Genomic DNA, 11,640 nt, shown 5'->3' on the forward strand with positions numbered 1-11,640 from the left:
TTCGCTGCCGTAGAGCAGTCACGTGACGACTACCGCGTTGCGAACCTTGAGCCTCGCGGAGAGGAGAATGTCCTTGAGTTGCAAGACTTTGGTGCGGAGTCTGACCCGGCACGTGTTCTGTGCCCTGGCTGTAATGTCTCTGACCAGGGATCCACCGCTGGAGATAGTGCTGCCCAAGTATCTAAAGGCATCTCCCTTCCTCATCTGCGTGCCAGTGATGATATGTTGACCTGGGAGATCGTAAAAATCTCCACCCTTTACCCACCAGGCGCCGTCACCGAGATTCGAACCCGGGACCCTCAGATTGAAAGTCCAACGCTTTAACCACTCGGCTTTTGCGCCCGCTCTCTTCGCAGCGCTTCTCTTGAACTTTGTCTCTCACTACAAAGACTATGTCAGCCGGACTGCGATCGGGGCGGAAACCGCTCAGTGACCCGAAGGGTCTGTTTCCGAGACTGTGTATAATTCAGTGAATAAACTTCCATCAGTTTCTCTTTTTGTAAATTTGTTTCGAAATGCTTTTCTCTCTTAATCTGTCAGGCAGGCTACATAACCATACCATGCTGATGACCGTGCTTTTTTTTTTGTTTTTTTTTTCAGGTATACACGAATGTGTTGCCTTACGTTGACGAAACGCTTTTCTCTCTTCTGGTAACTGGAGATACCGCTTTGGCCCTGTCGGTGAAAGATAAAAACAACGTGAGTAGATATATATATATATATATATATATATATATATATATATATATATATATATATATATATATAGCGAGAGAGAGAGAAAGAGATGTGTTGTGTTTATTCATTTATGTATTTGTTCATTATCTATTCATATATTTATTTATTTATTATGTAAGAGCGGTATATCCCTTTTCATTTGTCTCTGTAATCTTTATTGATTGACTGTTGTTTTCTGTTGTTGGTGGGGTTTTTTGTGGGGGTTTTGTTGTTTTTTGTTGTTGTTTTTTTGTTTGTTTGTTTTTGTTTTTGTTTTTTTGGTGTGTTTTTTTTAAAGGTGATCAGTGGTTCCGGAAAAAAAGTCGCAGGACAAAAACAAAAAAATCATGAAAAAAGTCAAAGGCTATGTGATACAGCCACATCGAAAGGGCCCATGATTGTCACAGGTGACGTCGGTGAGTAATCAAGACACGTGTGATTTGGGGTATGTTGATTGTAACGATGACTCCAATTGATGGTGACGAAGCTCATGGATAGGATGTCGTCATGATGGTAGGTCTCCCCCTTTCTCTCTGTCTCTCTGTCTCTCTCTCTCTCTAACAGGTGTCTCGTACTGTCTTATTATGAGTGTCCCTGTACTCCCTACTGTCTCTCTAACAGGTGTCTCGTACTGTCTTATTATGAGTGTCCCTGTACTCCCTACTGTCTCTCTAACAGGTGTTTCGTACTGTCTTATTATGAGTGTCCCTGTACTCCCTACTGTCTCTCTAACAGGTGTCTCGTACTGTCTTATTATGAGTGTCCCTGTACTCCCTTCTGTCTCTCTAACAGGTGTCTCGTACTGTCTTATTATGAGTGTCCCTGTACTCCCTACTCTCTCTCTAACAGGTGTCTCGTACTGTCTTATTATGAGTGTCCCTGTACTCCCTACTCTCTCTCTAACAGGTGTTTCGTACTGTCTTATTATGAGTGTCCCTGTACTCCCTACTGTCTCTCTAACAGGTGTCTCGTACTGTCTTATTATGAGTGTCCCTGTACTCCCTTCTGTCTCTCTAACAGGTGTCTCGTACTGTCTTATTATGAGTGTCCCTGTACTCCCTACTCTCTCTCTAATAGGTGTCTCGTACTGTCTTATTATGAGTGTCCCTGTACTCCCTACTCTCTCTCTAACAGGTGTCTCGTACTGTCTTATTATGAGTGTCCCTGTACTCCCTACTGTCTCTCTACCAGGCGTCTCGTACTGTCTTATTATGAGTGTCCCTGTACTCCCTACTGTCTCTCTACCAGGCGTCTCGTACTGTCTTATTATGAGTGTCCCTCTACTCCCTACTGTCTCTCTACCAGGTGTCTCGTACTGTCTTATTATGAGTGTCCCTGTACTCCCTACTGTCTCTCTAACAGGTGTCTCGTACTGTCTTATTATGAGTGTCCCTGTACGCCCTACTGTCTCTCTAACAGGTGTCTCGTACTGTCTTATTATGAGTGTCCCTGTACGCCCTACTGTCTCTCTAACAGGTGTCTCGTACTGTCTTATTATGAGTGTCCCTGTACTCCCTACTGTCTCTCTAACAGGTGTCTCGTACTGTCTTATTATGAGTGTCCCTGTACTCCCTACTGTCTCTCTAACAGGTGTCTCGTACTGTCTTATTATGAGTGTCCCTGTACTCCCTACTGTCTCTCTAACAGGTGTCTCGTACTGTCTTATTATGAGTGTCCCTGTACTCCCTACTCTCTCTCTAACAGGTGTTTCGTACTGTCTTATTATGAGTGTCCCTGTACTCCCTACTGTCTCTCTAACAGGTGTCTCGTACTGTCTTATTATGAGTGTCCCTGTACTCCCTTCTGTCTCTCTAACAGGTGTCTCGTACTGTCTTATTATGAGTGTCCCTGTACTCCCTACTCTCTCTCTAATAGGTGTCTCGTACTGTCTTATTATGAGTGTCCCTCTACTCCCTACTGTCTCTCTACCAGGTGTCTCGTACTGTCTTATTATGAGTGTCCCTGTACTCCCTACTCTCTCTCTAACAGGTGTCTCGTACTGTCTTATTATGAGTGTCCCTGTACTCCCTACTGTCTCTCTAATAGGTGTCTCGTACTGTCTTATTATGAGTGTCCCTGTACTCCCTACTGTCTCTCTAACAGGTGTCTCGTACTGTCTTATTATGAGTGTCCCTGTACTCCCTACTCTCTCTCTAACAGGTGTCTCGTACTGTCTTATTATGAGTGTCCCTGTACTCCCTACTGTCTCTCTAACAGGTGTCTCGTACTGTCTTATTATGAGTGTCCCTGTACGCCCTACTGTCTCTCTAACAGGTGTCTCGTACTGTCTTATTATGAGTGTCCCTGTACGCCCTACTGTCTCTCTAACAGGTGTCTCGTACTGTCTTATTATGAGTGTCCCTGTACTCCCTACTGTCTCTCTAACAGGTGTCTCGTACTGTCTTATTATGAGTGTCCCTGTACTCCCTACTGTCTCTCTAACAGGTGTCTCGTACTGTCTTATTATGAGTGTCCCTGTACTCCCTACTGTCTCTCTAACAGGTGTCTCGTACTGTCTTATTATGAGTGTCCCTGTACTCCCTACTGTCTCTCTAACAGGTGTCTCGTACTGTCTTATTATGAGTGTCCCTGTACTCCCTACCTCCCACTCCCCACTCTCCCGACCCCTACCCCTTGACACGGGCAAAATGGCCTAGTCATTAAAATGCTCGAGTTCTCTCTCTCTCTCTCTCTCTCTCTCTCTCTCTCTCTCTCTCTCTCTCTCTCTCTCTCTCTCTCTCTCTCTCTCTTTGTATGTAACTATGTATCCATGTATCTTCATATCTATCGATCAATCGATCGATTTATCTCGCCACACACAAACACACAGGTCAGTGCAACGCACCGCAATACATACCACACCACACCGCACTACACCACATCACACCACACCACACCGCACCACACCACCCTACACCACAGCACACCACACCACACCACCCTACACCACACCACATCACATCACACTACACCACACCACACCACAAAACACCACAATACACCGCACTACACCACACCACACCACACCAAACCACACCACACCACACCACACCACACCGCACCGCACCGCACCACACCACACAGCATCACACCACAACACAACACAACACGCCGCAACACACCACACCACACCACACCACACCACACCACACCGTACCACACTACACCGCACCACACTGCACCACACCACACCACACCACACTACACCATACCACACCACACCACACCGAACCACACCACACCACACCACACTACACCACACCACACCACACCGCACCATATCACACCGCAACACAACACGCCGCACCGCAACACAACACAACACGACACGACACGACACAACACAACACGACACGACACGACACGACACAAAACAAAACAACACAACACGACACGACACGACACGACACGACACAACCATATCTTCCGAGGTTGATCCAAACAACCACAACAAAAACAACCAGCAGAACACAGCATCGAGTGACCCTGGTCCAGATCACTTCAGGTTTCAGTTTCTCAAGAAGGCGAACACTGCGTTCGGACAAATCCATACACACCACACCACATCTGCAAGGCAAATGCATGACCAGCAGCAAAACCCAACGCCCTTCAGTAGATGTATGTATATTTGTGTACCTATCAGAATGGATTTCTTCTACAGATTTATGCCAGAGGACAACACTTTTGTTGCCATGGGTTCTTTTCCAGTGCACTAAGTGCATGCTGTACACGGTTTATCGTCTCATCCGAAATACTAAACGTTCAGTTTGATTTTCCATTTAAACTTAGAAGAAAGGGCGAGAGCGGGATTCGAACCCAGACCCTCACGGACACTGTATTGGCAGATAAGCGTCTTAGCCATTCTGTCACCTACCTCCTTAGACAACTTGCACCTTGGTCCAGAACACAACAGCAAACACAACAACACTACATTCTTGTTCCGCAAAGCAACGCAACGCAACACAACATAACACAAACCTCATGAACAACCACACCTTGTGACGCTGGTTCACAACACTACACAACATTACAACAACAACAACAACCGCATCATATGATATCGGTTTACAACACAATAACAACATGTATGACAGTCAGTCGTTTTCGACTGTGACCACGGGAACAGCAGGGGAGGTAACTGCTGTCCCGACTATCTGGGCCAGAATTTAATCGTAGTGGGAAGTGTCTTGCCCAAGATACATCCCCACTCTCTCGGCCAAGAGGGTATCAGGACAGTCGGCGTTGGGATGGTTCCCAAACAGCTAACTAGCCCCCAAGCCCGCAGCACTGAGACCCAGTGCAATTTTGCTTCCTAGTTTGAGAGTTATAGTCTTTCACAAAAGACTAAGTTGTAGGTGATTTCCCATTGCAGTGAAGAAACCATTGATAATACAGCTCTCACTTTGCAGTTGGCCCAACTGTAAACATATGTTAGCCTACACATACTGGTCAACAACAACAACAATATCGACTACAACAACAACAAAAAAACCACGTCTTACGACCCTGGTCCACTACACAACAACAATCACAACAGAAACAACCACATCTTATAAATCCGCTGGCCTATAACAAAACAGACAACAGCAACGTACATCTTGTGACGCCTCTGTGTGTGTGTGTGTGTGTGTGTGTGTGTGTGTGTGTGTGTGTGTGTGTGTGTGTGTGCGTGCGCGCACAGCCATCGTTGAGCTCGACGACCAGTAACGAACGGTATAGTATCGTGACCTCGGGCACTTTCGACTGGAGGTCCGACACCATGACGACAGTGGAGTGTGCCAGTGTGGACGGCTGTGTGCCTTTCTGGGGAACCTTGGTCCACTATCACGACTACTACAGCTGTGCAGCCTTCTCCTTCATGGTGTCTTCTGATGAAGACTGTGATGGTGACGGCGTGTCGGGGGGCTCTGTGAGTGTGGCTCGTTGATTTTTTTTTTTTTTTTTTAATACGTTTTCTTTTTCTTTTTTTTACAGTTTTTATCTATTTATTTATCTATTGAATTTTGGTACATATTATAATACACTAGTTCTTCTTGTTATTGTTGTTGTTGTTTTTGCTTCCTCTTCTTCTTCTCATCATCATCATCATCATCATCATTATCATTCTTATTCTACTCCTCTTCTTCCTCTTCCCTCTTCTCCTCCTCCTCCTCCTTTTTCTTCTTCTTCTTCTTCTTCTTCTTCTTCTTCTTCTTCTTCTTCTTCTTCTCCTCCCCCTCCCCCTCCTCCTCCTTCTTCTCCTTCTTCTTCTTCTTCTTCTTCTTCTTCTTCTTCTTCTTCTTCTTCTTCTTCGTCTTCTTCTCCTCCCCCCCTCCTCCTCCTCCTTCTTCTTCTTCTTCTTCTTCTTCTTCTTCTTCTTCTTCTTCTTCTTCTTCTCCTCACCCTCCTCCTCCTCCTCCTTCTTCTTCTTCTTCTTCGTCTTCTTCTCCTCCCCCCCCCCCCTCCTCCTCCTCCTCCTTCTTCTTCTTCTTCTTCTTCTTCTTCTTCTTCTTCTTCTTCTTCTTCTTCTTTGTCTTCTGTGAAGAATCGATGGGACGCCGCACAAAAGAACTGTTCACCCCGATTCCCTGACGGTGTCTAAACCTGAGTCTCTGAAAACGGATTTCCTGTCAATTCTGCAGTCAAGTCAGTCCATCGTTCTCAACACTATGCACCACAGTTATAGATAAACCAGACAACGAGAAAGTCTTGTACAACTTCCATGTCCTGATATGAGTACATCTCAGAGTATGTGACGGATGTTATTCCCAGTCAGAATTTCGAAACTGACCGTGGGTGATTTTCGAAAAAAAATAAAACGAAAAGATACGAATAGAGTTAAATGATAGTGTGGTTCGTCGGATGGGGTTGGATGGGTGTCGGTGGGTGTGTTAGGCCACGAATTCTTGTATTCAAACATACTCTTTCTCGCACGTTTGTGCGAAAAGAACTTGCGGCTGCGAGAAAGCCTGGGCTAACAGAGTGGCGTGTGTTTTATAATACTTGACAGTTGATCATGGCGATTCGATTGACTGGACGATCAAATCTCTTTGTTTTCAGTTGCATCATATTTCTCTTTCTTTCCTTTTTCTTTCATTGTCTCTGTCCGTTTAAATTTCTCTGTCTCTGACTCCGCTTTCTGTCTGACCACCACCCACTCTCTGTCTCTGTCTCTGTCTGTCTGTCTGTCTCTTTCTCTCTCTCTCTTTCTCTCTGTCGTCTGTCTCACTCACACACTCAGTTTCTCTGTTTCTGTCTCTTTCTCTCTCTCTCACTTTGTGCATGTGTTTACGCGTGCATTTGTCTCTGTTTCTGTATCCATCTCTTGCTCTGCATGTTTCTATCTGTGTGTGTGTGTGTGTGTGTGTGTGTGTGTGTGTGTGTGTGTTCTGTTTCCTCTGTGTCTCTCCCCCTCTCTTTTCTCTTTCCAATGTATTCCCCTCGCCCTCTCTCTCTCTCTCTCTCTTCTCTCGTTTCTCTCTACAACCCACCACCACCACCCTACGTTCCTCACCCCTACTCCACCCCACCCCATACGCCTCTCTCTCTCTCTCTCTCTCTCTCTCTCTCTCTCTCTCTCTCTCCGTCCCCAATTCACAGCTCGTATCGTGCCCACGTTTTCTTTTCATTCTTGTCTTGTGATCATCACAGTCAGACAAATCCTCCACTGCCGAGACCACCACCGCCCAAGAAGGGCCTACCAGCACCGCCACCGCCATCGCCACCACCACCACCACCACCATCACGCAGACTCCTCCCTCACCCACCACAGAAGCAGCAGTAGTGACGACAACAACGACTGTCTCTGCTGCCATGGCTGATACCTCGGAGAGCAGTCCCGTCACAACACAGAGAGCCACCACCACACTTCCTCAGACTGTGTCTTCTTCTGACGCTGACACTGGCGGTGATGGTGACTCCGCCACAACTGACAATGACGTCATCTCAGTAAATCCTGTCCTTCGTATTTTTTGTTTGTTTGTTTGTTGTTGTTGTTTTTTTACACGCACGCACCCCTTTCCCCCACCCCCACACATGCACGCACCACCCCCTGCCCCCCCACGCCCCCCACGCTCCTCCCCCCCCCCTCCCCCCGCCCACATTCCCCTCCCACACACACTTCGAGAGAGAGAGAGAAAGAGAAACAAACAGGCAAACAGAGGCACACAGACAGCGTGCATGAATGCATGGATAAAGATTAATTGATTAATATCGTTATGTGTGTGTGTGCATGCCTCTGTGTGTGTGTGTGTGTGTGTGTGTGTGTGTGTGTGTGTGTGTGTGTGTCTGTGTCTGTATGTCCATGCGGGCGTGTGTATGCGTGAAAGTGATGGGTGACCCAAGTGTACTCTCCAAAGTCGCATTTTATTAATAGTTCCCTCACACACACACACACACACACACACACACACACACACACACACACACCAGTGTAACAGTTCTCATATTTCGTTGCATTTCTGACATGTAGAAGAACCCCTTCCCCACCATGCCCCCTTGTGAATGGGCAATAATGGGGCCTGGCCACAACAAACCCTTCGTTCGTTCGTTCGATCACTCTCTCACCAATCTATTTTGTTACAGAACACGTCAACAGAACCAAGAGACGTCACCACACAGAATGCCTACTTTCCGGCTTCCACGCAACACGCCACAGACCACGACATCACCACCACCACCACCACCACCACAGAGAATGACGTCACCACAGAGAATGACGTCACCACACAGAATGCCCACTTCTCGGCTTCCACGCAACACGCCACAAACCACGACATCACCACCACCACCACCACAGAAAATGACGTCACCACACAGAATGACGTCGCCACACAGAATGACGTCACCACACAGAATGCCTACTTCTCGGCTTCCACGCAACACGCCACAGACGACATCACCACCACCACCACCACCACCACCATCACCACCACCACAGACAATGATGTCACCACAGAGAATGACGTCACCACACAAAATGACGTCACCACACAAAATGCCTACTTCTCGGCTTCCACGCAACACGCCACAGACCACATCACCACCACCACCACCACAGAGAATGACGTCACCACAGAGAATGACGTCATCACACAGAATGACGTCACCGCGCAAAATAGCGTCACCACGCAGAATGCTTACTACCCGGCTTTCACGCAACACGCCACAGACCAGGCCATCACTACCACCACCACTACCACCACCACAGAGAATGACGTCACCACAGAGAATGACATCACCACGCAGAATGGCGTCACCCCGCAGAATGACTTCTACCTGACTTCCACGCAACACGCCACAGACCAGGACATCACCACCACCGCCATCACCACCACCACCACCACAGAGAATGACTTCACCACACAGAATGACGTCAACCCAACTTCTCTGCTATCTGTCGTCACCGGCCAGCAGCAGAGCAGCGTGACTATCAGACATGACGTGAGCACGATGAACAGCGTCATCGAAACAGCTTCTTCCTCCCCAACCCTTCCCTGGACGATGGCCACCCCTCCGGGAACAAATGACGTTACCACGCAGAATGACGTCACATCATCTCAACCCCTACTCGCCAGCCAGGAGACCCCCACCACCAGCAGTGGCAGCTCAGGAAACGCTGCCAGCACGCTGGACGATTACGTCAACTCAACAACGTCATCATCACCACCACCCCACGTCACGACGCGACCCAGCAGCGTCACAGAAAACTACGTCACCACAGGGAACATCGTCACAGCAACTCCGTCGTCGTCACCGATCGTCGCCAGCAAGACTGTGAGGCGCCATTGCTGCAGCTGTGTGAAGAAGAGTAACCGGTCCTCACAGAATCCACAAGAGATCCAGGAGATCCAGGCGGCCATCCGGAAAGAACTGCTGGAAGACAAGTCCACCCTGTCGGCCTACGTGCGTTCCAAAACGTCCGCCAAGGACGACAGGAGCTCGTCCGTTGTGATCGGGTCCACCCTGGGTATCGCCGTCCTGACCGCCGTGTTCGTCTGTCTGGTGTCTCTGGATGCTGTCAGGCTCGTCCAGAATGTCGGCCAGTGCAAGAGCTGTCTGAGGCGACGGACTGGGAAATGATTAGTGACTGGGTGGGGCTGATTCTCCTTCTTCTCCTTCTTGTTCTTGTTCTCCTTCTTGTTGTTGTTGTTCTTCTTCTTCTTCTGCTTCTTCTTCTTCTTCTTCTGCTTCTAGATTTTCTTTCTTCTTCTTCCTCTCTTTCTTCTTCTTCTTGATTGGTTTTCTTCTTTTTCTTCTTCTTCTTGATTCTTCTCTTCTTCTTCTACTTCTTCTTGACTCGTCTTCTTCTTCTGCTACTTCTTCTTCTTCTATCCTTCTTCTTCTTCTTTTTCTTCTTCTTCTTCTTGATTGTTTTCTTTCTTCTTCTTCTTGGAAAAGTTTTGATGGTTAATAAGATACAGAGTGATGTGATTCCGACGTACCCACGCCCGAGCTGAACTGACACAGAGTCATCTATGGGGAGTGACACACCAGCAAACTGACTGTACTGATGGAGCTCCTCGACGCGGAAAATATCTAAGGCTGAACCGATTTCGCTACACCACACTTTTCTTTTCATTATTTGTTTATTCATTTATCTATTTTTTATTCTTTTTTTTTATAGTTACAGTTGTGGAGGAAGGTGGCAGAATGGTTAAGACGCTCAGCTGCCAATACAGAGTCCGTGAGGGTGTGGGTTCGAATCCCGCTCTCGCCCTTTCTCCTAAGTTTGACTGGAAAATCAAACTGAGCGTCTAGTCTTTCGGATGAGACGATAAACCGAGGTCCCGTGTGCAGCACGCACTTGGCGCACTGAAAAAGAACCCATGGCAACGAGAGTGTTGTCCTCTGGCGAAATTACGTAAAATGAAATCCACTTTCATAGGTACACAAATATGTAAGCATGCACTCAAGGCCTGACTAAGCGCGTTGGGTTATGCTGCTGGTCAGGCATCTGCTCAACAGATGTGGTGTAGCGTGTATGGATTTGTCCAAACGCAGTGACGCCTCCTTGAGAAAGTGAAACTGAAACTGAAACTCATCGTCCCTACTAAAGTTCTTTTTCTCTTTACCCCCGTGTGCTCTTCTTCTACCCTCTCATCTTGTCTTTCTTTCTTTCTTTCTTTCTTTCTGTCTATCTTTCTTTCCTTCTTTCTTGTCATTGTTGTCATCGTCGTAGTTTCGTTGTCGTCGTTGTTTTTGTTGGTTTTCTTCTTCTGCTACTACTTGGAAACGTTTTGTTGGTAAAATGCAAAGTGATGGAGACTGATTGTTCCATTATTAGGACAGCTGCAGGTTATTTACAATGAGTGAAATCGTCATTCCAGGCTTGTCTGGAGGACTATAGTGCAGAACTGGCAATGAAAATGAATATATCAGTGTCGGTTCCTATCTTTTTGTCTGCCTGTCTGTCTGACTCTCTCTCTCATTCCATCCTTCCCTCCATATTTTTCCTTTTAACATAATCATTTAATCACACTGTGTAAATTTATGAAATTACGGAATACATTTGTATTTGCAATTATCGGTTCAACGTGATATGCAATAAAATTGTCAGTTCGCAAGTCTCTCCTTCTCCAAGTGTGTCTCTTTCTGTAAGCATGTGTCAGTGTCTGGCTGTCTATCTGTTTGTATACCAGTGTCTTTCTCTGTCTGTATGTCTGTCTCTGTCTCGATCTCTGTGTGTGTGTGCGTGTGTGTGTGTGTGTGTGTGTGTGTGTGTGTGTGTGTGTGTGTGTGTGTGTGTGTGTGTGTGTGTGTGTGTGTGTGTGTGTGTGCTCTTCTTCTTCTTCTTCCCTCAACTATGTAAAGAGGCATTCAAGCGCCGCACAGCAACTCCCCCAGGTCTCTCGGTTTGTGTCAAAACCTGGGTCTCTGCAAATGGGTTTCCTGTCCATTGTGCAATGTTGTCATTTCATCGGGGGAGGGCGGGGGGTCTGTCTG

At 47.1% G+C, this 11,640-nt stretch overlaps 1 protein-coding gene across 1 annotated transcript; it reads left to right on the forward strand.

Moving 5' to 3' along the window:
- Window positions 1-611: 611 nt before the first annotated feature.
- Window positions 612-9,791, forward strand: LOC143286369 (uncharacterized). Its single transcript, XM_076593948.1, has 5 exons — window positions 612-699; window positions 5,399-5,626; window positions 7,348-7,644; window positions 8,281-8,565; window positions 8,656-9,791. Exons 2-5 carry the CDS (start codon window positions 5,477-5,479, stop codon window positions 9,775-9,777), a joined length of 1,854 nt encoding a protein of 617 aa, XP_076450063.1. The 5' UTR covers window positions 612-699; window positions 5,399-5,476; the 3' UTR covers window positions 9,778-9,791.
- The last annotated feature ends 1,849 nt before the right edge of the window (window positions 9,792-11,640 follow it).

This window comes from Babylonia areolata, chromosome 1 (assembly GCF_041734735.1).
Source record: "Babylonia areolata isolate BAREFJ2019XMU chromosome 1, ASM4173473v1, whole genome shotgun sequence".
Lineage (NCBI taxonomy): Eukaryota > Metazoa > Mollusca > Gastropoda > Neogastropoda > Buccinidae > Babylonia > Babylonia areolata.